This window comes from Chiloscyllium punctatum, chromosome 21, assembly GCF_047496795.1.
Source record: "Chiloscyllium punctatum isolate Juve2018m chromosome 21, sChiPun1.3, whole genome shotgun sequence".
Taxonomy (NCBI): domain Eukaryota; kingdom Metazoa; phylum Chordata; class Chondrichthyes; order Orectolobiformes; family Hemiscylliidae; genus Chiloscyllium; species Chiloscyllium punctatum.
This window is the reverse complement of record NC_092759.1, coordinates 2,412,134-2,439,634: the sequence shown is the minus strand read 5'-3', so window position 1 is coordinate 2,439,634 and position 27,501 is coordinate 2,412,134. Positions and strand designations below refer to the sequence as shown.

General features: G+C 48.1%; 1 protein-coding gene across 1 annotated transcript; it reads left to right on the top strand.

Annotated features, from left to right (window-relative positions):
- Window positions 1-542: 542 nt before the first annotated feature.
- Window positions 543-25,563, top strand: LOC140492358 (paired immunoglobulin-like type 2 receptor beta). The gene is made up of 6 exons (XM_072591277.1): window positions 543-585; window positions 2,157-2,525; window positions 17,818-18,027; window positions 22,095-22,122; window positions 23,522-23,565; window positions 25,100-25,563. The coding sequence occupies exons 1-5, from the start codon at window positions 543-545 to the stop codon at window positions 23,544-23,546; spliced, it is 675 nt and encodes a 224-aa protein (XP_072447378.1). The 3' UTR covers window positions 23,547-23,565; window positions 25,100-25,563.
- The last annotated feature ends 1,938 nt before the right edge of the window (window positions 25,564-27,501 follow it).

The window sequence follows — 27,501 nt, the reverse complement described above, 5'->3', positions numbered from 1 at the left end:
TTAAACCTATGCCCTCTCGTTCTGGACTCCCCCACCCCAGGGAAAAGACCTTGTCTATTTATCCTATCCATGCCTCTCATGATTTTATAAATCTCAGCCTCTGACGCTCCAGGGAAAACCTCCCCAGCCTATTCAGCCTCTCCCTACAGCTCAATTCTCCACTCCCACTCTATCCAGGCTGCTCAGTATTCTGTAAGTTTCAATTAGATTCCCCCTGCCATCCTTCTAAACTCCATCGTGTGTAGACCCAGTGTCTTCAACCACTCCTGATACAACAAGCCCTTCATCCCCAGGAACCTCCTCTGGATCCCCCTCCCCTCGCTGATTTGCATTCGAATTCTCGATATAAATAACTCCAACCGTCTCTCCTCAGTCGGTTTGAGGAGACCACTTCCTCCTGAAGTCAGCTGGAGCGCAGAGGAACAAGAAGATGCAAAAGCAAAACTAACTGTGTGGAATGATTGGGTGTGTCATAAACACCCGCACTCTCAATCTCTTGCAGTCATTGGAAGCAGACGACCAGAGCGAGAGCAGGCACGGCAATGGGCTCTGCTCTTCATCTCCTCCTTCTGTCTCTCTGTGTCGGTGAGTCAATTCAATCTCACTCCAATGTGTCACCAACTTGGCGTCTGATTCGGACTCAGTCCTTCCCTTCACCAGCTATTCCGTCCTGGTCTTGTGGGTAAATCACCACGGGTTCCTTCCCATTCAGCTGCTTATTACGAAATCCCTTGGACAACCAAGTTCCAAAACCAGAAAAATAACACCCCTCAAGGAAGCAAATTGAAGACTCACATCCCGACTTGGCAATTTATGGCGGAGTCGGGCCCGCGTTCCAAACAGCAGTGCCTGGCTCTCAAAGTGTCCAGTGCTGGTGGATTGATTTATTGTTGTCATATGCCCTGAGTTACAGTGAAGAGTGTTGCTCTGTGTGCTCTACAGGCAGATCGTACTGTACGGAGTGTGTCAGGGTAGCAGACCAGAGTGCAGAATGCAGTGTTATAGTCACAGAGTAGGGGCAGAGAGAGAGATTAAAATTAAAATTTGGGAGGTCTGTTCAAAAGTCTGATAACAATGGGGAAGAAGCTTCACATTCTTGCATTCAAACTTTCATATCTTTTGCCCGACGCAAGAGGTTGTTAGAGATTATAACAGGGTTGGGGGGTGGTCTTTGATTATAAGAACATCAGTAATAGGAGCAGGAGTAGACCAGCCCACCCCTCTAGCCTGATCCACCATTCAATAAGATCATGGCTCAACGTTTTGTGGACTCAGCACCAATCACACGTCTACTCACCATAATCCATAACTCCTTAACTGTTCAAAAATCTATCCAAAAACATCCAGTGAGGTCGCCTCAACTGCTTCACTGGGCAGGGAATTCCACAGATTCATAATCCTTTGGGGGAAGACGTTCCTCCTCAACTCAGTCCCAAATCTGCTCCTCGAGGCAGTCCCCAGATCCATCCCAGTGAAAGGACAGGCGTCCAGAGGAGGTTTTTAAGAGAATTAACCCAGTGATCAGACAGAGGGAGGGGTTCATGGGGGAACATGAGGAAAGAGAGATTGTGGGAGGGGGTGAGGTTTTGCTGGGGGGATCTTATAACTACAGACTGAGACCATCCAAAGGTACACCCCCTCACCACAACACCCCCCCCCCCCAACCCCGCCATGGAGATTTCAGAAGAGTATAGGGGCTGGAGGGATTTACCGAGATAGGGAGGGGTGTAAGGGGCTGGAGGGGAGACAGAGACAGGGAGGATTGTAGGGATTGGAGAGGATTACAAAGATAGGGAGGGGAGTATGGGCAGGAGGGGTAACAGAGATAGGGAGGGGTTAAGGGGCTGAAGGAAATGACACAGATACGGAGGAGTGCGGGGGTCGGAGGAGGTGGCAGAGATATGGAGGGGTGTAGGAGCTGGAAGGGCTGAAAGAGATAGGGAGGGGTGTAGGGGCTGGAAGAAGGTCTGGAATATAATTGAGGGATTCAGGGTGGTTTGTATACAGAATAACAGATACCTGGGGGTGAGTCACATTTTGCTGTCTCAGTTACAGAGTCTCTCTGTCACTGGGGGATATCCTGGGGGCTGGTCTCCAGCTGGGAGCGATTTATTCAGGATTCCTAAATGACTGTTTGCTGTTTCGCTCTCCCTCAGGGATGATCCATGGAGATGATTTCACAGTGAGCCAACCGGATCGACTGGAGGGTGTGGAAGGGGGATCGATCGAGATCCTGTGTACATTTACTTACCCAGATACACTCAAACCCAGAGGGTATGACATTGCCTGGAGAAGAAACGAGTTTCACGGGGAATTGATCTTCAATATGCCTCAGAGATGTACTCACCCTCAATACCGAGGGCGAATTCAATTCCTGGGAGATCCAGCCAAGGAGAGGACAGGGACCATCCGGATAAAGCAGCTGAGAACAAGTGATACAAACCGTTATTTCTGTCGGGTGGCGATAACAGGAAATCGTCATGTGGTCTGGCAAAGCATCCCAGGGACCTACCTCACTGTCCGAGGTAATCCCTCTTAAGGTCTCAGTATTACTTTGTATATGATACCCCCTGCATTGCCTCAGGTTTAGTGTTCATCTCCTGGTGACTAAACTCTCCCTCACCCCTCCCTAACTCCGTCACCTCCTCCAGTCCCTAAATCCCTCCCTATCTCCGTCACCTCCTCCAGACTCCACAGCCGTCCCTATCTCCAACATCTCCTCCAGTGCCTGCATCCCTCCCTGTCCCCGTGATTTCCTCCAGACTAGGTAATAACAAGGACTGCAGATGCTGGAAGCCAGATTCTGGATTAGAGTGGTGCTGGAAAAGCACAGCAGTTCAGGCAGCATCCGAGGAGCAGGAAAATCGACGTTTCGGGCAAAAGCCCTTCATCAGGAATATAGGCAGAGACCCTGCAGGGTGGAGAGATAAATGAGAGGAGGGTGGGGGTGGGGAGAAAGTAGCATAGAGTACAATAGGTGAATGGGGGTGGGGTTCGAGGTGATAGGTCAGGGAGGAGGGTGGAGTGGATAGGTGGAAAGGAAGATTGGCAGGTAGGACAAGTCATGGGACAGTGCTGAGCTGGAAGTTTGGAACTGGGGTGAGGTGGGGGAAGGGGAAATGAGGAAACTGTTGAAGTCCACATTGCTGCCCTGGGGTTGAAGTGTTCCAAGGCGGAAGATGAGGAGTTCTTCATCCAGGCATCAGGTGGTAAAGGAGGCCCAGGACCTCCATGTCCTCGGCAGAGTGGGAGGGGGAGTTGAAATGTTGGGCCACGGTACTGTGGGGTTGATTGGTGCGGATGTCCCAGAGATGTTCCCTGAAGCGCTCTGTTAGGAGACGTCCAGTCTCCCCAATGTAGAGGAGACCGCATCGGGAGCAACGGACACAATAAATGATATTGGTGGATGTGCAGGTGAAACTTTGGTGGATGTGGAAGGCTCCTTTAGGGCCTTGAATGGAGGTGAGGGAGGAGGTGTTGGCACAGGTTTTACAGTTCCTGCGGTGGCAGGGGAAGGTGCCAGGATGGGAGGGTGGGTTGTAGGGAGGCGTGGGCCTGACCAGGTAGTCACGGAGGGAACGGTCTTTGCAGAAGGTGGAAAGGGGTGGGGAGGGAAATATATTCCTGGTGGTGGGGTCTGTTTGGAGGTGGCGGAAATGTTGGCGGATGATTTGATTTATGCGAAGGTTGGTAGGGTGGAAGGTGAGCACCAGGGGCGTTCTGTCCTTGATACGGTTGGAGGGGTGGGGTCTCAGGGCAGAGGTGCAGGATGTGGACGAGATGCGTTGGAGGGCATCTTTAATCACGTGGGAAGGGAAATTGCGATTTCTAAAGAAGGAGGCCATCTGGTGTGTTCTGTGGTGGAACTGGTCCTCCTGGGAGCAGATACGGCGGAGGCGGAGGAATTGGGAATACGGGATGGCATTTTTGCAGGAGGTAGGGTGGGAAGAGGTGTAATCCAGGTAGCTGTGGGAGTCGGTGAGTTTGTAAAAAATGTCAGTGTCAAGTCGGTCATCATTAATGGAGAGGTCCAGGAAGGGGAGGGAGGTGTCGGAGATGGTCCAGGTAAATTTAAGGTCAGGGTGAAATGTATTGGTGAAGTTGATGAATTGCTCAACCTCCTCGCGGGAGCACAAGGTGGCGCCAATGCATCATCAATGTAGCGGAGGACGAGGTGGGGAGTGGTGCCAGTGTAATTATGGAAGATGGACTGTTCTACGTAGCCAACAAAGAGACAGGCATAGCTAGGGCCCATATGGGTGCCCATGGCTACGCCTTTGGTCTGGAGGAAGTGGGAGGAATCGAAGGAGAAATTGTTAAGGGTGAGGACCAGTTCAGCCAAACGAATGAAAGTGTCGGAGGAAGGGTACTGTTGTGGAAGTCGGGAGAGGAAGAAATGGAGGGCTTGGAGGCCCTGGTCATGGCGGATGGAGGTGTAGAGGGATTGGATATCCATGGGGAAATTGAGGCATTGGGGGCCAGGGAAATGGAAGTCTTGGAGGAGGTGGAGGGCGTGGGTGGTGTCACGAACGTATGTGGGGAGTTCCTGGATGAGGGGGGATAGGACAGTGTCGAGGTAGGTAGAGATGAGTTCAGTGGGGCAGGAGCATGCTGAGACAATGGGTCAGCCAGGGTGGTCAGGCTTGTGGGTCTTGGGAAGGAGGTAGAATCGGGTTGTACGGGGTTCCCGGGCTATGAGGTTGGAAGCTGTGGGTGGGAGATCTCCTGAGGTGATGATGTTCTGTATGGTCTGGGAGATGATGGTTTGGTGATTGGGGGGGTGGGGTCATGGTCGAGGGGGCAGTAGGAGGAGGTGTCTCCGAGTTGGCGTCTGGCTTCAGCGGTGTAGTGGTCAGTGTGCCAAACTACCACTGCACCTCCTTTATCATCCAGGATAGTAGTGGGAAGTTATGCATTAAATCTGAGGAGGTAGGAGAGTTGCTAAATGAATATTTTTCATCAGCATTCACACTGGAAAAACGCAATGTTGTCGAGGAGAATACTGAGATGCAGGCTACTAGACTAGATGGAATTGAGGTTCACAAGGAGGAAGTGTTAGCAATTCTGGATAGCGTAAAAATCGATAAGACCCCTGGGCCGGGTGGAATTTATCCTAGGATTCTCCAGGAAGCCAGGGAATAGATTGCTGAACTTTTGGCTTTGATCTTTATGTTGTCATTATTCACAGGAATAGTGCCAGAAGACTGGAAGCTAGTAAATATCGTTCCCTTGTCCAAGAAGGGGAGTAGAGACAACCCTGGTAATTATAGACCAGTGAGCCTTACTTCGGTTGTGGTAAAGTGTTGGAAAAGGTTATCAGAGATAGGATTTATAATCATCTTGAAAAAAATAAGTTGATTAGAGATAGTCAACATGGTTTTGTAAAGGGTAGGTCGTGCCTCACAAACCTTATTGAGTTCTTTGAGGAAGTGACAAAACAGATGGATGAGATAAAGTGGTCGATGTGGTGTATATGGATTTCAGTAAGGTGTTTGATAAGGTTCCCCATGGTAGGCTATTGCACAAAATATGGAGGCATGGGATTGAGGGTGATTTAACGGTTTGGATCAGAAATTGGCTAGCCAAATGAAGACAGAGTGTGGTGGTTAATGGGAAATATTCATCCTGGAGTTCAGTTTCTGGTGGTTTACTACAATGATATGTTTTGGGGCCAGTGCAGTTTGTCATTTTTATATATGACCTGGGTGAGGGCATAGAAGGATGGGTTAGTAAATTTGCAGATGACACTAAGGTCGGTAGAGTGGTGGGTAGTGGTGAAAGATGTTTTAGGTTACAGAGGGACATAGATAAGCTGCAGAGCTGGGCTGAGAGGTGGCAAATGGAGTTTAATGCAGAAAAGTGTGAGGTCATTCACTTTGGAAGGAGCAATAGGAATGCAGAGAACTAGGATAATGGTAAGCTTCTTGGTAGTGGAGATGAGCAGAGAGATCTTGGTATCCATGTACATAGATCCTTGAAAGTTGTCACCCAGGTTGATAGGGTTATTAAGAAGGCATACAGTATGTTAGCTCTTATTGGTAAAGGGATTGAATTTCGGAACCATGAGGTCATGCTGCAGCTGTACAAAACTGTGGTGCGGCCGCACTTGGAGCTTTGCATACAGTTCTGGTCACCGCATTATAGGAAGGATGTGGAAGCTTTGGAAAGGGTTCAGAGGAGGTTAACCAGGATGTTGTTCAGTAGGGGGGGAAGGTCTTACGAGGAAAGGCTGAGGGACTTGAGGTTGTTTTCATTACAGAGAAGAAGGTTGAGAGGTGACTTAATTGAGACACATATAATAATCATAGGGTTAGATAGGGTGGACAGAGAGAGTCTTTTTCCTCAGATGGTGATGGCCAGCATAAGGGGACATAGCTTTAAATTGAGGGGTGATAGATATAGGACAGATGTCAGAGGTAGGTTCTTTATTCAGAGAGTAGTATGGGCGTAGAATGCCCTGCCTGCAACAGTAGTAGACTCGCCATCTTTAAGGGCATTTAAATGGTCATTGGATAGGCATATGGATGAGAATGGAATGGTGTAGGTTAGGTGGGTTTCAGATTGGTTCCACAGGTTGACGCAATATCGAAGGCTGAAAGGCCTGTACTGTGCTGTGATATTCTGTATTTGATGTTCTATGTAATCCCTTGAACCTTCCCTCCAACACCTGCCCTGTGTCCTGGCCCTCAGTGTCACCTCAATGGTTAAGGCTGCAACATGGGAACCATGCAATAGCTCCACCGAACCAAGAAACTATTCATGGTTTTGTTTTCACATGTCACAAAACCTCAGAGGAAGTCTGGTGTCCCGCTGTGTGTGCCACATTACTGAGAAAACGCAGTGTTCACAAGAATGGCCCCGGACTGTGGAGAATGTGGTGGCCGAGTGGTATTAGATTAGGTTCCCTACAGTGTGGAAACAGGCCCTTCGGCCCAACAAGTCCACACCGACCCTCCGAAGAGTTACCCCCCCAGACCCATTTCCCCCTGACTCATGCACCTAACACTACAGGCAATTTAGCATGGCCAATTCACCTGACCTGCACATCTTTGGACTGTGGGAGGAAACCAGAGCACCTGGAGGAAACCCACGCAGACACGGGGAGAATGTGCAAACTCTACACAGTCACCCAAGGCTGGAATTGAACCTGGATCGCTGGTGCTGTGAGGCAGTAGTGCTAACCACTGAGCCACTGTGCCAGACTGTTTATGTAGAGAGACCCAGGTAATGTTCCAGGCGACCTGGCTTTGTAACCTTCCCAGAGCTGAGAGTGGAACTTGAATTCAATTTTTTTTTAAAAATCTGGAAATAATAGTCCCTTGTTGGCGATGAATCGAATTGTCAGAAAACTAATGTCCATCCCGGAAGGAAACTGCCATCCTTACCCAGTCTGGCCTACACGTGACTCCAGACCAACAGCCATGTGGTTGGCTCTCAACAGCCCCCCCGGGCAATTAGGGAGGGGCCTAGCCAGTGCCACCTTCACCTGGGAATCATGATCGGGAAAAGGGTGATTGGGAAATGGTCAGATTGTTGCTCCCTTCCCAACCTCCTGTCCTTTCGTGAGGAATCTGAAATAAAAATGGCAAGTTGATGGAGAAACTCAGCAGGTCTGTGGAGAGAGAGAGAGAGAGAGAGAGTTTAAAATTTCCGTTCTGTCTATTTTGGAGCATAAATTCCGAAGAGTTACGTCAGACTGGAAACGTTAACTCTTTCTTTCACCCCAAATGGAGAAATATCGGTTAGGGTCAGAGTGAAGGTGAGGGTTAGGAGCACAAGTTAGGCCATTCGGTCCCTCAGGCCTACTCTGCTATTCAATGGGATCATGGCTGATCATCCAACACAGTCCCTGTCTGTATTTGAACCCTCCATGCACTGACTGGTCGGGGTCTATAGGTGACTCCCATCCCACATCAACATGGCCAATGTCTGAATGACCCTCTGGAGTGTCTGCTGGCAGTTTGAGATGATGCCTTCCCAGGAATAAGTCTCAGCCTTTTCCAGAGGGTCTGGTATACCTGACAATGAACAGGTGGACAGGGAGGTCAGTAATTTTTTATAAATACATATTTGTGATTTTGGTGAAGATTTGTAGCTCAGGGTGAGGTTCAGGTTGTAAGTTTGCTCACTGAGCTGGAAGGTTTGTTCTCAGACGGTTCGTCACCATGCTAGGTAACATCATCAGTGAGGAGACAGTGAGGTCTGCAGATGCTGGAGATCAGAGTTGAGAGTGTGTTGCTGGAAAAGCACAGCAGGTCAGGCAGCATCCAAGGAGCAGGAGGATCGATGTTTCGGGCCGGCACCCTTCATCGGACATCATCAGTGAGCCTCCTGTGAAGCACTGGTGTTCTGTTCAAGTTTATATGTCTTGGTCTGGTAAGTTGGATGATATCATTTCCTTATTCTCAGAGGTTGATAAATGGGGTCCAAATCGATGTGTTTATTGATGGAGTTCCGGTTTGAATGCCAGGCCTTAAGCAATTCCCGTGCATGTCTCTGTTTAGCCTGTCCCAGGCTGGATGTGTTGTCCCAGTTGAAATGGTGTCCTTCTTCATCCGTATGTCAGGATACTAGTGACAGTGGGTCATGCCTTTTGGTGACTAGTTGATGTTCGTGTATCCTGGTGGCTAGTTTGCTGCCTGTCTGTCCGAAGTAGTGTTTGCTGCCATCCAGCAATATGTATTTATATTGACCCTGGGGACATGGATGTTGCTGACTGGCCCAGCATTTATTGTTCATCCCTAATTTCCCCTTGAGAAGGTGGTGGTGAGCTGCCTTCTTGAACCACTTGTGACATTGCTGCCCCTTTAACAAGGTTCTTTTGTCCTTGGTTTTTTTCAAGGGGTCGTAAAGGCAGAGTTGCCTGCCCTTGTTAAAGTAGCCCACTCCAGACATTCCCGCCTTGGAAAAAAGTCTCTGGCTATCCACTCTATTTATGCCTCTCAACATCTTGTACACTCCTCTAGCAAGTCACCTTTCATCCTTCTTCTCTCCAATGAGAAAAGCCCTGGCTCCTTCAACCTTTCTTCATAAGACGTGCGCTCTCGTCCAGTCCTGGTAAATCTCCTCTGCACCCTCTCTAAAGCTTCCACATCTTGTATATAATGAGGCGGCCAGAACTGAACACAATATTCCAAGTGTGGTCTAACCAGGGCTCTATAGAGCTGCAGCATAACCATGTGGCTCTTAAACTCAATCCCCTGCTACTGAAAGCCAACACACCATACACCTTCTTAAGAACCCGATCAACTTGATGGCAAATTTGAGGGACCTATGGGCATGGACCCAGAATCCCTCGGCTCTTCTGCCAAGAATTCAGCCTTTAACTCTGTATTCTGCATTCAAATTCGACCTTCCAAGGTGAATCCCTTCCCACTTTTCCAGGTTGAGCTCCATCTGCCACTTCTCAGCCCAAACTCTGCATCCTGTCAATGTCCCGTTGAATTAGAATCCCTACCCTGTGGAAACAAGCCCTTCAGCCCAACAAATCCACACTGACCAATGACGAACCCATCTAGACTCATTCCCCTACCCTATATTTGCCTAATACACCTAACCTGCACATCCCTGAACACAAAGGCAACTTAGCATGGACAATTCACCTAACCTGCACATCTTTGAATTGTGGGAGGAAACACACGCAGACACGGGGAGAATGTGCACACACCACACAGACAGTCGCCCAAGGTCCCTGGCGCTGTGAGGCAACAGTACTAACCACTGAGCCACTGTGCCGCCCATCACAACCTACAACAGCCCTCCACACTATCCACAACTCCACCAACCTTCGTGTCATAAGCAAACTTACTAACCCACCCTTCCACTTCCCCATCCAAGTCATTTATAAAAATCACAAAGAGCAGAGGTCCCAGAACCGATCCCTGTGGAACACCACTGGTCACCGAGCTCCAGGCTGAATACTTTCCATCTACCACCACCCTCTGTCTTCTATGGGCCAGCCAATTCTGTATCCAGACAGACAGGTTCCCTGTATCCCAAGCCTCCTTACTTTCTGAATGAGTATTCTTGGGATGTTGTGGGAATTGGAAAGGCTCCTTTGTTAAGTTGCGCTTTCAAGTCAGTTGGGTTTTCAAAATAGTGCAGTTATTGTAAATTCTCTTTTGTTTGTGTATTGCTTCAATAAATTCTGTTTTGCTTCAAGCTGGGTGGTATGACCAGCTGCATCACACCTGGACTATCCACGGCACATCTACCTTTAAAATATGATAAAGTTCAGATCTGGGCTCCATTCCTAAAGTGTTTTGAGGAGGTCTGGCCTGGTCTATAACAGATTGCAAACTCTTGGCAGGATTTATTCGATAGTTCCAATTTGGGATTAGGGTGGTTGGACTCAAAGGCAGCGAGTGGTAGGTGTTATTGTCTTTTGTTCCGGGTGTTGAATCTGATTGGTTTGAACCCTGCTTGGGGGAGGAATGGCTCTTTCAGTCGCTAAGAGTTTTTTGGGGGTGGAAGAGGTGACTTTGGGACCTTTACAAAAGGTGAACAAGGAAACGCTTCTGGAATTGGTAGGCAAGTTGGAGTTGCCTTCATCCATGAGAAAAGGAGAGAACATTACAGCAACGGCTCAGCACTTCAAATTTGCTGGAAATGCCATCAGCATCTTTGGAAATGGTTAAAGTCCAGTGGAACATGAAGCAGCTTGAGTCACTGGCAAAAGACAAAGGAAGAGAAATAGAAATGAAATATGATTGGAAATAGAATAGTTTGAATTAAGAGGAAACAAACGCATCACCTGAGCAGAACCAAAGGATAAATAGTGAGTGGAATGAGAGAACGTGAGAGAAGAAAGGGAGAAAGAGAGGGAAATTGAACTTTGTGAATTGGCCCTTAGTCAGGAAAATCAGCTTGAAAGGAAAAGGTAAGCTCAGGGAGAGAGAGAGTGAGGATGAGCAAACCCCTGGGAGCCGAAGGCCTGGTGGGGATCTGTTCCAATACATCCAAGCATCGCCTCAATTTGATGAAAAGGATGTAGAAGCCTTTTTCATCTCATCTGAGAAGGTGGCTAAACAAATGCAGTGGCCAGTGACCATGTGGGTTTTGTTGATCCAAACAAAGCTGGTAGGTAGAGCTACTTAGGTATTCACATCCCTATCAGGGGAGGTACCTGGGGATATGAGGAGGTGAAGATAACCATCTTAAGTGCATATGAACTTGTGCCAGAAACTGACAGACAATGTTTTAGGAATCTGAGGGCGGACCCTGGTCAAACCTATATTGAGTTTGAAAGGATCAAACAAAGTAATTTTGAGAAGTGGAGCAGAGCATTACAAATATTTCGGAAGATTTCAAAAATTCGCTTCCGGAGGTAGCGAGAACCCCTGTGGAAGAGCAGAGAGTAAAAATGGTAAGATTAGCAGCTGAAATGGCTGACGGTTATGAGTTGGTTCATAAATCAAAGTTTGGCTTCCAACATCAATTTCATTCCGTGAGGGATAGAAACTGGGGCAAAGAGAAATCCTCAGGTGGAAAGGGAAAGGTAGCTCTCAGTGAAGATCATCAGGGTAACTTACCTCAGGGTCAAAAGGAAACCCATGAAGGGGAAAGAGAAGTTAAAAAGCTCTGGTGTTTTCACTGCCATGTGAAATCACAGTGTTATTGGGTCTGGAAAAGCCAGAAATAGGAAACAGGAGAAGCCAGTGAATTCTATTGGAGTGGTAATGGAAAGGACAGTGGGGGCTAAACATCTGCATCCGAATGTACAACCTGATCAGAGGTTGGGTAAGGAGGAAGTGCTACATCATCTTAAACCATTTATGTGCAAAGGTAAGATTCACTCACATTGGCCATGAGCAGCAGGCAAAGAGGTTACAGTATTAAGGGATATGGGATCATGTCAATCTTTGATGTTGAGAGCTGAGGAGATATGTAACTCCAAAGGATTATTGCCAGAGAAAGTGCTAATACGTGGAACTCATGGTGAGACAAGAAGTGCTCAATTGTGTAGAGTGAGGTTACAGTGAAGAGTGGAGTAAGTCATGGTGGCAGGATTGGAAAAACTCTCAAATCCTGGAATATAATTTGTCCTTGCTAATGATATAGCTGGGTCACATTGGGAGTGCTGCCTACTGTGGTTGAAAAGCCAGTGGAAAATCAGGCAACTGAGATAGTACAGGAAAGATCTCCTGGGATTTCTTTCTGACTGTGTGGTAATGAGGTCACAAAGTCACCAGTTGGAACAAGAGGAGAAATCAAATAATACAGATGAGAAAGTTGACGTCAAATTATCAGAGACCCTGGTTGATTAGATGGATGAGATGAAACAGAAACAGGTGGAGGACAACATGGATATCTTTAGCTCAGAGAAAGATGAAAAACTGAAGTGATTGTATCAAAAAGCATACTTGGATGAAGATTGTAGATGTATCCCAGTGTGCAACTATCATAACAATTATGCCTTACTGAGGGAAATGGAGACCATCACATATTCAGGCAGATGGAAAATGGGCAGAAATTCATCAAGTCGTATTGCCAGTGGGTTATGGAGAGAAGGTGTTGTGGGTCGTGCATAAATTACCAGTACGAGGTCATTTAAGGGTAGGAAAAGCTCAAGCTAAAATACAAAAACATTTTTACTGGCCTGGACAGCTCAAGGATGTAGTTGCATTTTGCCCGACATGTCATGCACGTCAGGTAATTGGAAAACCGCAGGCATCTTTAATACCTATTCCTGCATTTGAGGAATGATTTACAAGCATCCTACTTGATTTCACAGGACCCCTACTTAAAGCAAAAAGTTGGAATCAGTATTTGTTAACAATAATGGATATGTCCACTCGATTTTCAGAGACCAATCCAATACATACTAAGAGTTACTCAAATTTTTCACTTGATATCAATCCGATGAAAAGTCAAACTTTACATTAAAACTATTCAAGGAATCTATGGACAGCTTAGCAACAAAACGATTCAAATCCACTGCGAACATCTGGAATCGTAGGGAGCACCAGAAAGGGAGCATCATACATTAAAGACCATGTTGAGGGCTTCTAGTCAAGACTATCCAGAGGATGGGGATAGAGGAATTCCATTTGTGCTCTTTGCCATCAGAGATGCATCAAATGAATCGACCAAATGCAGAACATTTGAATTAGTTTTTTGTTTTGGCATGAGAGGACCACTCAAAATAATTAAGGAGAAATTGGTGAGTCAGAATTCAGCCACCATATGTTTGGTCTCTGTGTCAAATTTTCGAGAACAACTAAATAAAGTGAGGGAACTGGCTCAACAGCATTTAAAAATATCACAGCATATGCCGAAACAGGAAGCAGACACAAAATTAAAAACTCACAATTTTGTTGTTGGAGATAAAGTGCCAGTGTTACTACCAGTGACAGGTGAACAGTTAAAAGCATAGCTTAGTGGACCTTATCAAGTCAAAAGGAGATTGAGTGAGGTGGACTATTTGATCAGGACTCGACACAGAAAGAAATCTCACAGAGTGTGTCATGTGAATACGGTCAACAGATATTTTGACAGGGAAGGATAGCAAAAGGAGACTGTGCTACTGGTTGCAACACAGAGGGAAGAATTAAGAGGATTCTTAATTGGACATTTTTCAAACTAAATTAGACAATGAGGAACTTATCAAAAATTTGGAGAAGTTATTGACTTGCCTTCCAGAGGAAAACTTGCAAAGACTCAAAAGAGTTATTGTTATTGCATAGAGATATGTGGAAATAAACTAGGAAGTACGAACGCAATTATACACGATGTTGATATATGAAATTCTGTTTTGATTAAGCAACATCTTTGAGACTTAACTCTCTAAATTTGGCAGAGGTTCAAAAAGAGATTAAACTCATGCCCCAAGGCAACATAATCAAAGTGAGTTACAGTGTCTGGAGCTCACCCATAATAATGGTGCCAAAACTGGATGGTACCCAATGGTGATGGGTTGGCTATCACAAAACCAATGCAGTTACAAAGTCTGATTCATACCTGATTTCACATTTGGAAGAAGGTGAGACAAGCAACTTCTATTTCTAAGTTGGGCTTACTCAGAGGATACTGGCAGGTACCTTTATTCGAAAGAGTGAAGACAATTTTGCCTTTCGTTACGCCGAATGGACTGTACCAATTTAAAGTCATGTCATTTAGTGTGAAAAATGTGCTAGCCACATTTCAAAGACTAACCAATCTGGTCATTTCTGGATTACCCAATTGTGTGGTATCGATTGATGACCTGGTGATTTTTTTTGTCACACACGGAAGGAAGATTTGCAACATTTATCAGAATTATTCGACCGGCTTCGCGGGGGAGCAGACTTGGTGATAAACCTGGCCATGAGTGAACTTGTCAAAGCCCAAGTCACCTTCCGAGGCCATGTTATCGAACATCAACAAATGGCCCCACAGAACTTAAAACCAAAGGTTATTGGGGAGTTTTCCATACCATCAATCAGGAAAGCAGTACTATGATTCCTGGGATTGACTAGATTTTATTGGAAATTTGTACCAAATTTTTTGTAGTGTGACTGCCCCACCCACTAAATTCCTTTATAAAAGTAGGAAGTTTAATTGGATACAGCTTGAGAGATGTGTTAACCACTGCCCCAATGTTAGCTACACTTAATTACACAAAGCCATTTAAGGTGGCTATTGATGGAAGTGATGTGGGTGTCAGTACTGTGCTCTTGCAGGAAGATGACGAGAAGAAATATCGACATTTGCAAAGGAGACTTTGAGCTTGGTGTTGGCGTTACAACATTTATGTTGCCAGCAATTTGCCTGAGACCATCATGTTTACAGATGATAACCCACGGAAGCTTTTGGAGAAATTTGAGGACAAAAATTCCAAACTGTTTAGATGGAATTTATTATTGCAACCATTCAATCTGAAAATTGTACCTGTGGCAAGGTGTAAAAACATGATTGCCAACACATTGTCAAGACTTGGATGAGAAATGGAGGTGTTCGGTGGCAGGGGTAAACAGACTGAAGAAGGATGTTTGCGTGGTTATGGTTAATGTACATGTATTGTAGTGTACTGAAGAAGGGCTTATGCCCGAAACATCGATTCTCCTGTTCCTTGGATGCTGCCTGACCTGCTGCGCTTTTCCAGCAACACATTTCCAGCTATTGTAGTGTACTCACAGGGTAAGACTAAGGGGTTTCAAAATGAAGCCATAATTTGTATATTGATGGTTCATTTTATAAGGGGGAGGCATGACGATGTTGCCTCTTTAACAAGGATATTTTGTCCTTGGATTTTTTTCAAGTTGGGGCCATAAAGGCAGAGATACCGATGTGTCTGGATTGCTACTTTAAAGAATGACAGGGGAGTGGCCAGTTGTCCCAGTTAAGGTTTTTATTTCTAGTTTGTTGTTTTCTTTAGTTGGCAGTTGGAAACAGCTCGTAACAGAGAAGCAGTTACTGTGAAAAAGGCTTCCATGCTTCAACAGATGTTTCTTACCTGACTCTTCTCTCTGCAATCTCTCCTGCCTGTAAGAACGTGTGCTTGAATTCCACATTTGCCAAGGGGTGTGTTCTTGGGATTTTGTGGGGACTGGAACAGTTCCTTCGTAAGGTAACGATTTTGAGTTGGTTGGCGTTTCCAAGTAGTCAAGTTATGCTAAATTCTGTTTTTTTTATGTTTCAACCATAGTGTGTAAATAAATTCTGTTTTGCTTAAAGCCGAGTGCTTTGACCAGCTGCACCTCTCCTGGAATATCCACTTTACATCTGCCTTTAAAATAAGAACATGTTAGGGAATGGGCTACCTTCTTAAAGTGTTTGGAGGAGGTCTGGCCTGATCCATAACACGCCGCAGTCCACCCTCCTGTCAGCTGACCCACAATGCTATTAAGTCTGTGTGATGTAGGGACACCCACACAATGCCATTCGGGAGGGGGTTCCAGGAATTCGACCCAGTCAGGATGGTGTGGGTCTCGGAGAGGAATTTGCATGGGGTTGGTGTTCCCATGTATCTGCTGCCCTTGTTCTTCTAGATGGAAGTGGTCACGGGTTTGGAAGGTGTTAATTAACGATCTTTGGTGAATTTCTGCAGTGCATCTTGTAGATAGCACACACTGCTGCTCCTGAGTGTTGGTGGTGGAGGGAGTGGATGTTTGTAGACGTGGTGCCAATCAAATGGGCTGGATGGTGTCGAGTGTCTTGAGTGTTATTGGAGCTGCACCCATCCAGGCAAATGGGGAGTATTCCCTCATACTCTTGACTTGTGCCTTGTAGATGGCAGGTAGGCTTTGGAGAGTCAGGAGGTGAGTTACTTGTTGCAGTATTCCCAGCTTCTGACCTGCTCTTGTAGCTGCAGTGTTTATGTGGTAAATCCAGTTGAGTTTGTGACATGCTATGCCTTCAAGAAGTGTTATTTTGTCCTGGTTTCTTTTAAGAGAGAGATTGAACAAGAGGCACTGAGCAGTCTGTGGTAATATTAGCAGCTTGTGAGACCTTTGAGCTTTTTTATAAGTTGGAACAATAGAAGCAGCCTGGCTGGGTGTTGGCACCTCTCACAGAACCAAGATTTCGAGCTTTTTTGTTAACTTTTACATTCAGCAGAACCTGCTGGGGTCTTGAAGAAATTTAAGCTATTTTTCACCCTCTCGTGGTTACAGCTAGAAACTGGGCTTTCTCTTCCTACAGCAGACATGGCATGTGGGAATATCTGATTTCTGAATTTTCCTTTGTGCCAAGGGGTGTGTTATGGGATGGGACTATATTGGAACAGTTCATTAGTAATAGATACCATAGCTATTATTCTCTTAAACTTTCCAACAGAGTCAAGTTTTCTAAATTCATCTTTCTTCTGTTGTAGCTTAACCATAATGTTTGCATAAATTGGGTTTTGGTTAACGTTGAGTTATTTGACCAATCGCATTGTCTTTGGAACACTGCACTTTACATTAATTTTCAAAATAAGAAAAAGTTACCTTCTCAACATGTTTTGAACAGCTCTGGTCTGGTTGGTCCTTACCAGCTTTCCAGTCAACGATAATGTTGATTCAGTGATGGTAACGCCATAGAATGCCAAGGGGCAGTGGTTAGATTGTCTCCTATTGGAGATGGTCATTGCCTGGCATTGGTGTGGCACGAATGTTTACTTGCCACTTGTCAGACCAAGCCTGGATATTGTCCCGATCTTGTTAATACTAAAACAGATTATTTTTTATTCATAAAAGAAGCCTGGTGTGTGATACTCTTAGGGTGGACAGCAGAGAAAGGTTTTGCCATTTTGGTAATTCAGTCTGAAAGCAACAAATGCTGGAGATCACAGCGGGTCAGGCAGCGTCCATGGAGAGAGAGCAAGCTAACGTTTCAAGTCTAGTTGATACTTCGTCAGAGAGGACAATTCACTGTCATATAAACTGCATAATTACCGGACTGGTGGGTTTTAATCTTCCAGTTCAGTTTCTAGTCAAAACATGTGGTGGTGAGAAAGCACAGCAGGTCAGGCAGCATCTGAGGAGTAAGAGAATTGACGTTTCGGGCATTAGCCCCTTTATCACATTCCTGATGAAGGGCTAATGCCTGAAACGTCGACTCTCCTGCCCCTCAGATGCTGCCTGACCCCCTGTGCTTTCCCAGCACCACCCCTTTTAACTCTGATCTCCAGCGTCTGCAGTCCTCACTTTCTCCCAGTTCAGTTTCTACTCAGTGGTAACACCTCCCCCTCTACCCCACCCCACCGCCCAGGATGTTAATTGTGTGGGAGGGGATTCAGCCTCGGTAACACCACTGAATGTCAAACGGCAACAGTTCAGTTGTTGGAGACAGCCATTGCCTGGCATTCGTGTGGCGCTGATCTTACTTTCATTAAATTGGTCCTCTCTCTGTTTTCAGCGCGGCGATCAAATTCTTCCACATCCACAGTCAAAGCCACCACGGTTTCACCATGGCAACCAATGTCTTCTACAACCATGGTAACAACCACGGGAAAACATCAGAAGCTGCCCTGGATTGTAGCAATTGTGTGTGTAGTGATAATGCTCATTGCTATCATGGTGATAGCAGCTACCATATACATCTGCAAGAAGAAACGTCAGCAGCGAGGTAAGGAGTCCGTCCCCAGTACCCACACCCCTCGCCATGGGCCATTTCCTCCAAGGGACCCGGGCATCACTTATGGGGTGCCAACGAGTACCCAGTTGCCCTCATGAAGATGGCATTCTCCTCCCGTTTCCACAGGAGCACCCCCTTCCCTTCTCACAGAGCGACCCCCTCTTTCCCAGAGAGCAGCTCAAGCGTCAACCTCCGTTGCCACAGGTCTGGAGTCACGTGTGCTGCCCGGACCGGGTAAGGGTGGCAGGGATCCCGTCCCCCTCGAGGGCGGGATTTGTTTCACTCTTTTTAAACCCCGAGAGATGAATCCATTGGTTTTGGGGACCCAATAGAGATCCCATCAGGATTGGATCCTGGAGTGACTTGCTTCACTGTGATTGGCTGGATTCCTCCCACCCACACCCACCCCTCCCCCACCTCGGTGCTATCCCATACTCTCAGAGTCAACCAACCTGGCACTATTACTGTGCCCGTCTCTCTAGGTCATTGATACCCATGTACCAATTGGAAAGCCATTCCTGGCACTGGTCATTGGGGCACCCGTTACCTCAGACAGAACTCTCACCATCATTGCCCACTGCCTACTCAGAGGTTGGCGTGACACTGGTAAGCACAAAGGAAGAGGTAGGGCGGGCCTGAATTGATATTGTCAGATTGAGGTACAGTGAAAGGTCTTGTTGTGCATCTCTCAGCAGAAGCTGTTGGGCCCATTGTGCGAGTATGAGTTCCCCCTCTGATCCCCCTCCCCCCAGGTGCCAATTCTTATCCGATTCCCTTCGGAAAGTTGCCAAGGGAGACTCTTCCCACAGGGTGGGTGGCAATCCGAACCCCAAATTCTCCTCCCAAAGAGAAAATGGCATCTCGGGACAACACAAGGGCAAGAAGGTCAAGGAGCAAGCCTTCCCGAAAAGGGGAATAGGGACTAGGAACAGTGCATCATACCACCCTCTGCCATGTCCTCCAGACCAAACCACGGTCAGTCACGGATTTCAAGAGTGGGATTGGTGCATTTTTTAGTTGTCGAGAAAGCGAGGGCAGATAGTATGCTCTGGTGGGGCTGAATGGCCTCCTCCTGTTCTGATAACCTGACCCTGAAACGCACGCCAATCACAGGCCAGAGGCTGCAGTGAATCTGAAACCCAGTGGAACTCCTTCAAAACACTTTCGGTTTCTTTTTGGAATGTGTTTGGAAGTTGGAAACGTGCCTGAGACACACGTCTTCGAGAGAAGGTGAAGAGTGATTTTGTCGGGTAATGTCTTTAGAGGCGCTTAGCCGATGACCACATCCCACTGCCCTTTTCTGCGCTGCCTACCAAAGTCAAAGAGCTGCCTCCCCTTTCCAGAGAGAGAGAGGCGAGTGAGGGGAGAAAGAGGCAGAATGGGACAGAGGTGGAGAGTGAGATAGACGCAGAAAGGGAGAACGGACAAAAGAGTCTAACTTACCCATTCCTGGCTCTGTGTCTTACAGCCCAACCTCTGTATCAGAGACAGAGAGACACAGTGTCACAGAGACATAGGGTCAGGCAGATATAGAGACACAGTGTCACAGAGACACAGTGTCATAGAGACATAGACATAGAGACAGAGAGACATAGGATTGTACAGATGTAGAGACATGGGGTCAAAGACACATAGTGTCATAGGGTCATAGAGATATAGAGACATGGAGACATAAAGACTTAGGGTCATAGGGGCATAGGGACCTAAAGACAAAGGGACATAGGGTTATAGGGTCATCAGGACATGGGGTCATAAAATCATAGAGTCACAGAGTCATGGAGAAATAGAGACTTGAAGTCATACAGACCAAGAGACGTAGAGATGTACAGCATGGAAACAGACCCTTCGGTCCAACTTGTCCATGCTGACCAGGTATCCCAATCTAATCTAGTCCCATTTGCCAGCATTTGGCCCATATCCCTCTAAACCCTTCCTAATCCTGATTCCATCCAGATGCCTTTTAAATGCTGTAATTGTAACAGCTTCTACTGCTTCCCCTGGTAGTTCATTCCATACATGCACCATCCTCTGTCTGACAAAATTGCCCCTCAGGTCCCTTTTAAATCTTTCCCCTCTCATCTTAAACCTTTGTTCTCTAGCCTCAGACTCCCCCACCCAGGGGAAAAAGGCCTTGTCTATTTACCCTATCCTTGACCCTCATGATTTTATAAACTTCTATAAGGTCATAACTCAGCCTCCAACACTTGGGGTGGCACAGTGGCCCAGTGGCTAGCACTGTAGCATCATAGCACCAGCATCCCAGGTTCAATTCCAGTCTTGGGTGACTGTCTGTATGGAGTTTGCACATTCTCCCTGTGTCTGCATGGGCTTCCTCCTACAGTCCAAAGCTGCGCAGGTCAGGTGGATTGGCCATGCTAAATTGCCCAGAGTGTTAAGCGTGTCATTCAGAGGGAAATGGGTCTGGGTGGGTTACTCTTTGATGTGGACTGGTTGGGCCGAAGGGCCTGTTTCCACATTGTAGGGAATCTGATCTAAATACCCCAGCCTCTCCCTAGAGCTCAAACCCCAACAACATCCTTGTAAATCTTTTCTGAACCCTTTCAAGTTTAACAACATCCTTCCTATAGCAGGGAGACCAGAATTGCCCACAATATTCCACAAGTGGCCGAACCAATGTCCTGTACAGCCTCAACATGACCTCCCAACTCCTGTACTCGATGCACTGACCAATAAAGGCAAGCATACCAAACGCCTTCTTCACTACCCTGTCCCAGAGGGGCAACAATGCAGGTTCCAAAGTGTGGGTATTGATGTGCTCACCCATACTGAGGCAGCCAGACGTTAACCACCAATGTAAGCGACCAAGATGGCAGGCAGCATGATTTGGCCAAAGCAAGGATTGAGACATACAGTTGTCACATTGGCATCTACTTGACAATATGGAAAGTTCTAGCAATAATAGAAATTGCCAAAGAAAGTCTTCAGCACCTAACAAGGTATGTACAAAAGAAAAATATAGTTACACTTTCGAGTCGAGTGACCCTTTCCTTAATATGTCCTGGACATAAAAAACAGGACAGATCCAACCCGGCTAATTACCGCCCCATCAGTCTCCTCTTGATCATCAGTAAAGTGTTGGAAGGTGTCATCAGCAAAACAGCACCCACTCAGCAATAACCTGCTCAGTGACACCTAGTTCAGGGCCACTGAGTTCCTGCCCTCAAGTAACATTCTTGTCACACAAAGGCCAGGCTATGACCATTACTGATAACAGACAATCTAACCACTGCCCCTTAACATTCAACAGTGTTACCATCTCTGAATCCCCCCACTATCAATATCCTGGAGGTTACCATTGACCAAAAACTCAACTTGACCCGCCATATAAACACAGTGGCTACAAGAGCAGGTCAGAGGCTAGGAATACTGCAGTGAGTAACTCACCTCCTGACTCCCCAAAGCCTGTCCATCATCAACAAGGCAGAACTCAGAAGAGTGAGGGAATACTCCCCACTTACCCTGGTGAACAACACTCGAGAAGCTTGACACCGTCCAGGGACAAAGCAGCCCCTGCTTGACTGGCACCACATTCACCTCTCTCCGCCGCTGACCCTCAGTAGCAGCAGTGTGTACCGTCTACAAGATGCCCTGCAGAACCTCACCAAAGATCCTCAGACAGCACCTTCCAAACCCACGACCCCTTCCATCACGAAGGACAAGGGTGGCAGATACATGGGAACACCATCCCCCTGCATGTTCCCCTCCGCGCCCCTTCCCATCCCAACGTGAAAATATATCAGCCGTTCCTTCAGTGTCGCTGGGTCAGAATCCTGGATCCTAACAGGACTGTGTGGGTGTCCCTACATCACATGGACTGCAGCGGTACAAGAAGGCAACTGTCTCGAGGGACAATTAGGGACGAGCAATAAATGCTGCAGCACCCATATCTCATTTTTGTCAACATGAAGTTAAAAATATTCTCCTTCTGCTAATGGGCTGTCTGCAAACTGCACAGGGTGTCAAATCCCGTCAGTTCTAGTCTCTGTGGTGACAATGGTCTCTGTACTTACTCCTTGTTTATCTCCCTGTCTGTGCAGGTAATATCAGGAAAGGGAGCGTGGACATGTAAGTACCAATCATCAATACATGTGACTGACTCTGACATGGTATTGTAGGAGAAAGTGAGGACTGCAGATGCTGGAGATCAGAGCTGAAAATGTGTTGCTGGAAAAGCGCAGCAGGGTCAGGCAGCATCCAAGGAGCAGGAGAATCGACGTTCCTAAAGAAGGGCTCATGCCTCAAACATCGAGTCTCCTGCTCCTTGGATGCTGCTTGACCTGCTGTGCTTTTCCAGCAACACATTTTCAGCTCTGACATGGTATTAGACGGGTACCACACAGTGCCTTCCTGGAGCATTAACCATAGAACGGAACAGCTCACTGTGTTCCTGGGGATAGCCCATGTAATCTATCATAACACAGGCTGCATTATCAACAGGAGAACATCCTATCTCCCAATCCTCACACACCACATGTACCATAGAATCATAGCATCCCCTGCAATGTGGAAACAGGCTGTTCGGTCCAACAAGTTTACACTGACCCTCTGAAGAGTAACCCACCCAGACCCATTCCCCTACCCTATCACTCTACATTTACCCTGACGAACGCAGCTAACCTACACATCCCTGGGCACTATGGAACCATTTAGCGTGGTCAATCCACCCTAACCTGCACATCCCGGGCACTATGGGACAATTTAGCACGGCCAATCCACCTGAACCTACACATCCCTGGGCACTATGGGACAATTTAGCACGGCCAATCCACCCTAACCTGCACATCCCTGGACTGTGGGAGGAAACCGGAGCACCCGGAGAAAACTCGCACAGACATTGGGTAACATGCAACCTCCACAGACAGTTGCCTGAGGCTGGAATCGAACCCATGTCCTTAGCACTGTGAGGCAGCAGTGCTAACCACTGAGCCTCCACACCACCACCCCCTATCCCAATGGCAGTGTCAAAACTTTCCAACGCGGGGGCGGGGGAAAGGGCTGGGGGAGACAATTTATCATGAAGCGACAACCAAGCAACAATAACAAGTTGCATTGACATAGCTTCTGAAAAACCCAAGGCAATGGTGCTTCACTGCAGTGTAGTAAAGCAGAGTGGGGTGGATTGGATTGGAGTGGAGTGGAGTGGGGTGGGGTGGAGTGCGGTGGTGTGGGGTGGAGTGGGATGGACTGGGGTGGTGTGGGGTGGGGTGGGATGGACTGGGGTGGATTGGGATGAGCTGGAGTGGAGTGGGGTTGAAGGGTCGGGGGCAAGTCACTGAGTGACCAGGGTGAAAATCCAGAGGGGCGGGAGTCCAGGCCACGAAGGGGGCAGTGGCTAGAACTGAGGGGGGTGGGTGCTCAGGAGGGGGTGGGTGTTGTAGTTTCACTGGTGAAGATGGTGGGGAATCGCACACAAACACGAGAGCGTGTCCCCTGAGTGCTTTGCCATCTGCTTTGTATCTTTCAGATCCCAGCGCACCGTGCCAACCTGAGACAGCGCCCACTGGTGAGGTAAGACGCAGAGGTGGATGGGAGGTGGCAAACTCGGGAAATGGCAAGGGGGTGTGGGTGGGTGAGGAAACTTCCTCACAGCACCCTTGGGAATCTGACGGGATAACGTTGGAAATAGGAGCGGGTGTAGGCCATTCACTCACCCCCGTTCCCAGCCCGAGCCTACTCCCCAAGTGTTGGAGGCTGAGATGTGACCTTATAGAGGTTTATAAAATCATAACGGTCAATATGGGAACAAGGTCAAAGGTCAGCTGCTAAGGTTGCTGCCAAACAACGGGAATGGTCGACATGGTCAATTCTTCCCATGCCTCTTTCTCATATCCCCAGTTTCCGTAATCTTTTTTTGGCCTCATCATGCTCCAAGAACTCTGGCGTTCTGGGCAGAGCGGGGCCTAGCAGTACACAGCAAGATCCCACAGAGTTGTGGAACTGCTACCTCCCACTGGGTGATGGCTGAGCTCCCCTCTCCCCACCTTGCCCAGCCACTGTTTGTATCTCCCAGCCTCTCCCGCTTCCCCCCCTCCCCTGAATGTACCCAGACGGTGTGGTCAACACTGGATTGAGGCCTTCATTTCCATAGTGCCTTCCCTGACCTCAGGACGATCCACCTAGGACTCTGTCCTTACAAGGTATTTTTTCTTGGGAGGCATTTTCGTCTTCCCTTGCGCCACCCCACCTGAATGACAGCGTTCCAGAACCTTCTCCTCCTGGGGTCGGCCTGAAAACCCGACCGAAAGGGACGAGGCCTGAGGTTTTTGCCCATTGTCTTGGGGAACATGACTGGGGGGCTAGAGGGATCCAGGGGCCTGCATACGCCTGCGTGAATGTATTCACGTGTGTGTGTGTGTGTGTGTGTTCACATCTGAGAGCGCAAACGTATGTGCTCGTGTCTGTGCGTGCTCATATCTGTGTGTGTGTGCTTGTGTCTGTGTGTGCGTGTGCATGTGTCTGTGTGCGTGCGTGCATTTGTGTGCACGTGTTTGGTGTGTGTGCTCGTGTCTGTGTGTGTGTGGACGTGTGCGTGTGTTCGTAACTGTGTGTGCACGTGTCTGTACGTGAGCATGCACGTATGTGCTCGTGTCTGTCTGTGCGTGCTCATATCTGTGTGCGCTTATGTCTCTGCATGCATGTGTGTGTGCAAATGTGTCTGTATGTATGCACGCGTTTGTAGGGATGGGCGTGCAGGCAGGCACAATGTCGTGTGGCAACTGGTTGCCATGACAACAGCCAGGCCATTAAGGGAGACACGGATCCGAGGGGACCCATTTCCACCCCCACACCCAGCCCTGGATATCTGAGGGGAGGGGAAAGGGGGTTGGTGGCAAGCGTTGGCCAAACATGAATTGATAACTCGCCCCACCCTGCCTCCTGCCTCCCACCTCCGGACCTCTATCCAGGTGGTGGACATGGAAGTGCAGGTCAGCGGAAACCCCGACTGGGATCGCTCCCTCTGCAACCCCTTTCTCACCTCTCGTCCCCTCTCTCTCTCTGCTTCACCCACCACCCCCATCCACTGGACCCCCACCCTCAGCAGCTCGCCCAGCCGGAAGGCCTGGGCTATGCCTCTCTGCAGGTCGGAGGAGGAGGAAGAAGAGAAGGCCCGATGACCGGGAGCAGGACCCTGCGAGAGGATGGAGACGTTGTGAATGCGGCCGTACGGTTCCAGACAGACTCTCGCTAGATGTCGCCCCTGAAATTCCACCCTCGCCCCATCCCCACCTTCCCCTCCCCCACCCTCAATTCCCTTTCTCCTTGCCCCACAGAGTGCTGAGGCCTACTGGGGGCAGAGATAGGCTTCAATCCTGCTGGCTTGAAGTAGGCCTTTCTCCATCGTCTAGGTAAAAACAATGACTGCAGATGCTGGAAACCAGATTCTGGATTATTGGTGTTGGAAGACCACAGCAGTTCAGGCAGCATCCGAGGAGCAGTAATATCGACGTTTCGGGCTAAAGCCCTTCATCAGGAATACAGGCAGAGAGCCTGAAGGGTGGAGAGATAAATGAGAGGAGGGTGGGGGTGGGGAGAAAGTAGCATAGAGTACAATAGGTGAGTGGGGGAGGGGATGAAGGTGATAGGTCATAGAGGAGGGTGGAGTGGATAGTTGGAAAGGAAGACAGGCAGGTAGGACAAGTCATGGGGATAGTGCTGAGCTGGAAGTTTGGGACTGGGGTGAAGTGGGGGAAGGAGAAATGAGGAAACTGTTGAAGTCCACATTGATGCCCTGGGGTTGAAGTGTTCCGAGGTGGAAGATGAGGCGTTCTTCCTCCAGGCGTTGGGTGGTGAGGGAGCAGCGGTGAAGGAGGCCCAGGACCTCCATGTCCTTGGCAGAGTGGGAGGGGGAGTTGAAATGTTAGGCTACAGGGCGGTGTGGTTGATTCTAGGACACCCGCACCAGATGTTCTCTAAAGCGCTCTGCTAGGAGGCGTCCAGTCTCCCCAATGTAAAGGAGACTGCATCAGGAGCAACGGATACAATAAATGATATTGGTGGATGTGCAGGTAAAAACTTTGATGGATGTGGAAGGCTCCTTTAGGGCCTTGGATGGAGGTGAGGGAGGAGGTGTGGGTGCAGGTTTTGCGCAGGTGTGGGTTGTTGGGGGGGGGGCACGTGGACCTGACCAGGTAGTCACAGAGGGAATGGTCTTTGCGGAAGACGGAAAGGGGTGGGGAGGGAAATATATCCCTGGTGGTGGTTGTGAGGTCTGTTTGGAGGTGGCAGAAATGTCGGTGGATGATTTGGTTTATGTGAAAGTTGGTAGGGTGGAAGGTGAGCACTAGGGGCATTCTGTCCTTGTTGGAGGGGTGGGGTCTGAGGGCAGAGGTGTGGGATGTGGATGAGATGTGTTTATGAGAGGTGAGGGCATCTTTAACCACGTGGAAAGGGAAATTGCGGTCTCTAAAGAAGGAGGCCATCTGGTGTGTTCTGTGGTGGAACTGGTCCTCCTGGGAGCAGATACGGCGGAGGCAGAGGAATTGGGAATATGAGATGGCATTTTCGCAGGAGGTAGGGTGGGAAGTGGTGTAATCCAGGTAGCTGTGGGAGTCGGTGGGTTTGTAAAAAATGTTGGTGTCAAGTTGGTCGTCATTAATGGAGATGGAGAGGTTCAGGAAGGGGAGGGAGGTGTCAGAGATGGTCCAAGTGAATTTAAGGTCAGGGTGGAATGTGTTGGTGAAGTTGATGAATTGCTCAACCTCTTCGCGGGAGCACGAGGTGGCGCCAATGCAGTCATCAATGTAGCGGAGGAAGAGATGGGGAGTGGTGCCGATGTAATTACAGAAGACGGACTGTTCTACATAGCCAACAAAGAGACAGGCATAGCTGGGGCCCATACATGTGCCCATGGCTACCCCTTTGGTCTGGAAGAAGAGGGAGGATTCGAAGGAGAAATTGTTAAGTGTGAGGACCTTCCCCCCCTCTCACCCCTTTCCCCCTTCCTCTCCCCACCTCCCCCCTCTCTCCCCTTCCCCTGTCTCCAATTTCCCCCCCTCTCCCCCCACCCCTCTGCCCCCCCATGGTTGATTTGGAAACTGTAACCGCCGCATATCCGTCAATAAAAAGCGAAGGGCCAGTGTCAGACTTTCATTTGTGTAGCACCCTTTTCTGCAAACCATTCTCCCAGGTACTTAACAGCCGGTGAAGTATTTTCACGAAGGGCAGTCACTTCTCTCTGTGAGGAACGTGGGAAGCTGAAATCAAGTGCTGTTCACTCCCATGAATAGGAAATTTCTAAATAATCAGATGATTTAGTATTTAGGGCATAAGTATTTGTCCCATGACTCTACTTGGCCTCAAAATATTCACCATAATCCCATTTACAAAGACTCTTATGGAGTCATGCAGCACAGAAGCAGATCCTTCAGCCCAACTCGTCCATGTTTCCTAAACTAATCTGGTCCCATTTGCCAGCATTCGGCCCATATCCCTCCAAACCATTCC

Coding starts and splice junctions, on each gene's coding strand:
- LOC140492358 (XM_072591277.1), top strand. CDS start 543: ATGGGCTCTGCTCTTCATCTCCTCCTTCTGTCTCTCTGTGTCG. Junction 586..2,156: donor CCTTCTGTCTCTCTGTGTCG/GTGAGTCAATTC, acceptor GCTCTCCCTCAG/GGATGATCCATGGAGATGAT. Junction 2,526..17,817: donor GACCTACCTCACTGTCCGAG/GTAATCCCTCTT, acceptor CTCTGTTTTCAG/CGCGGCGATCAAATTCTTCC.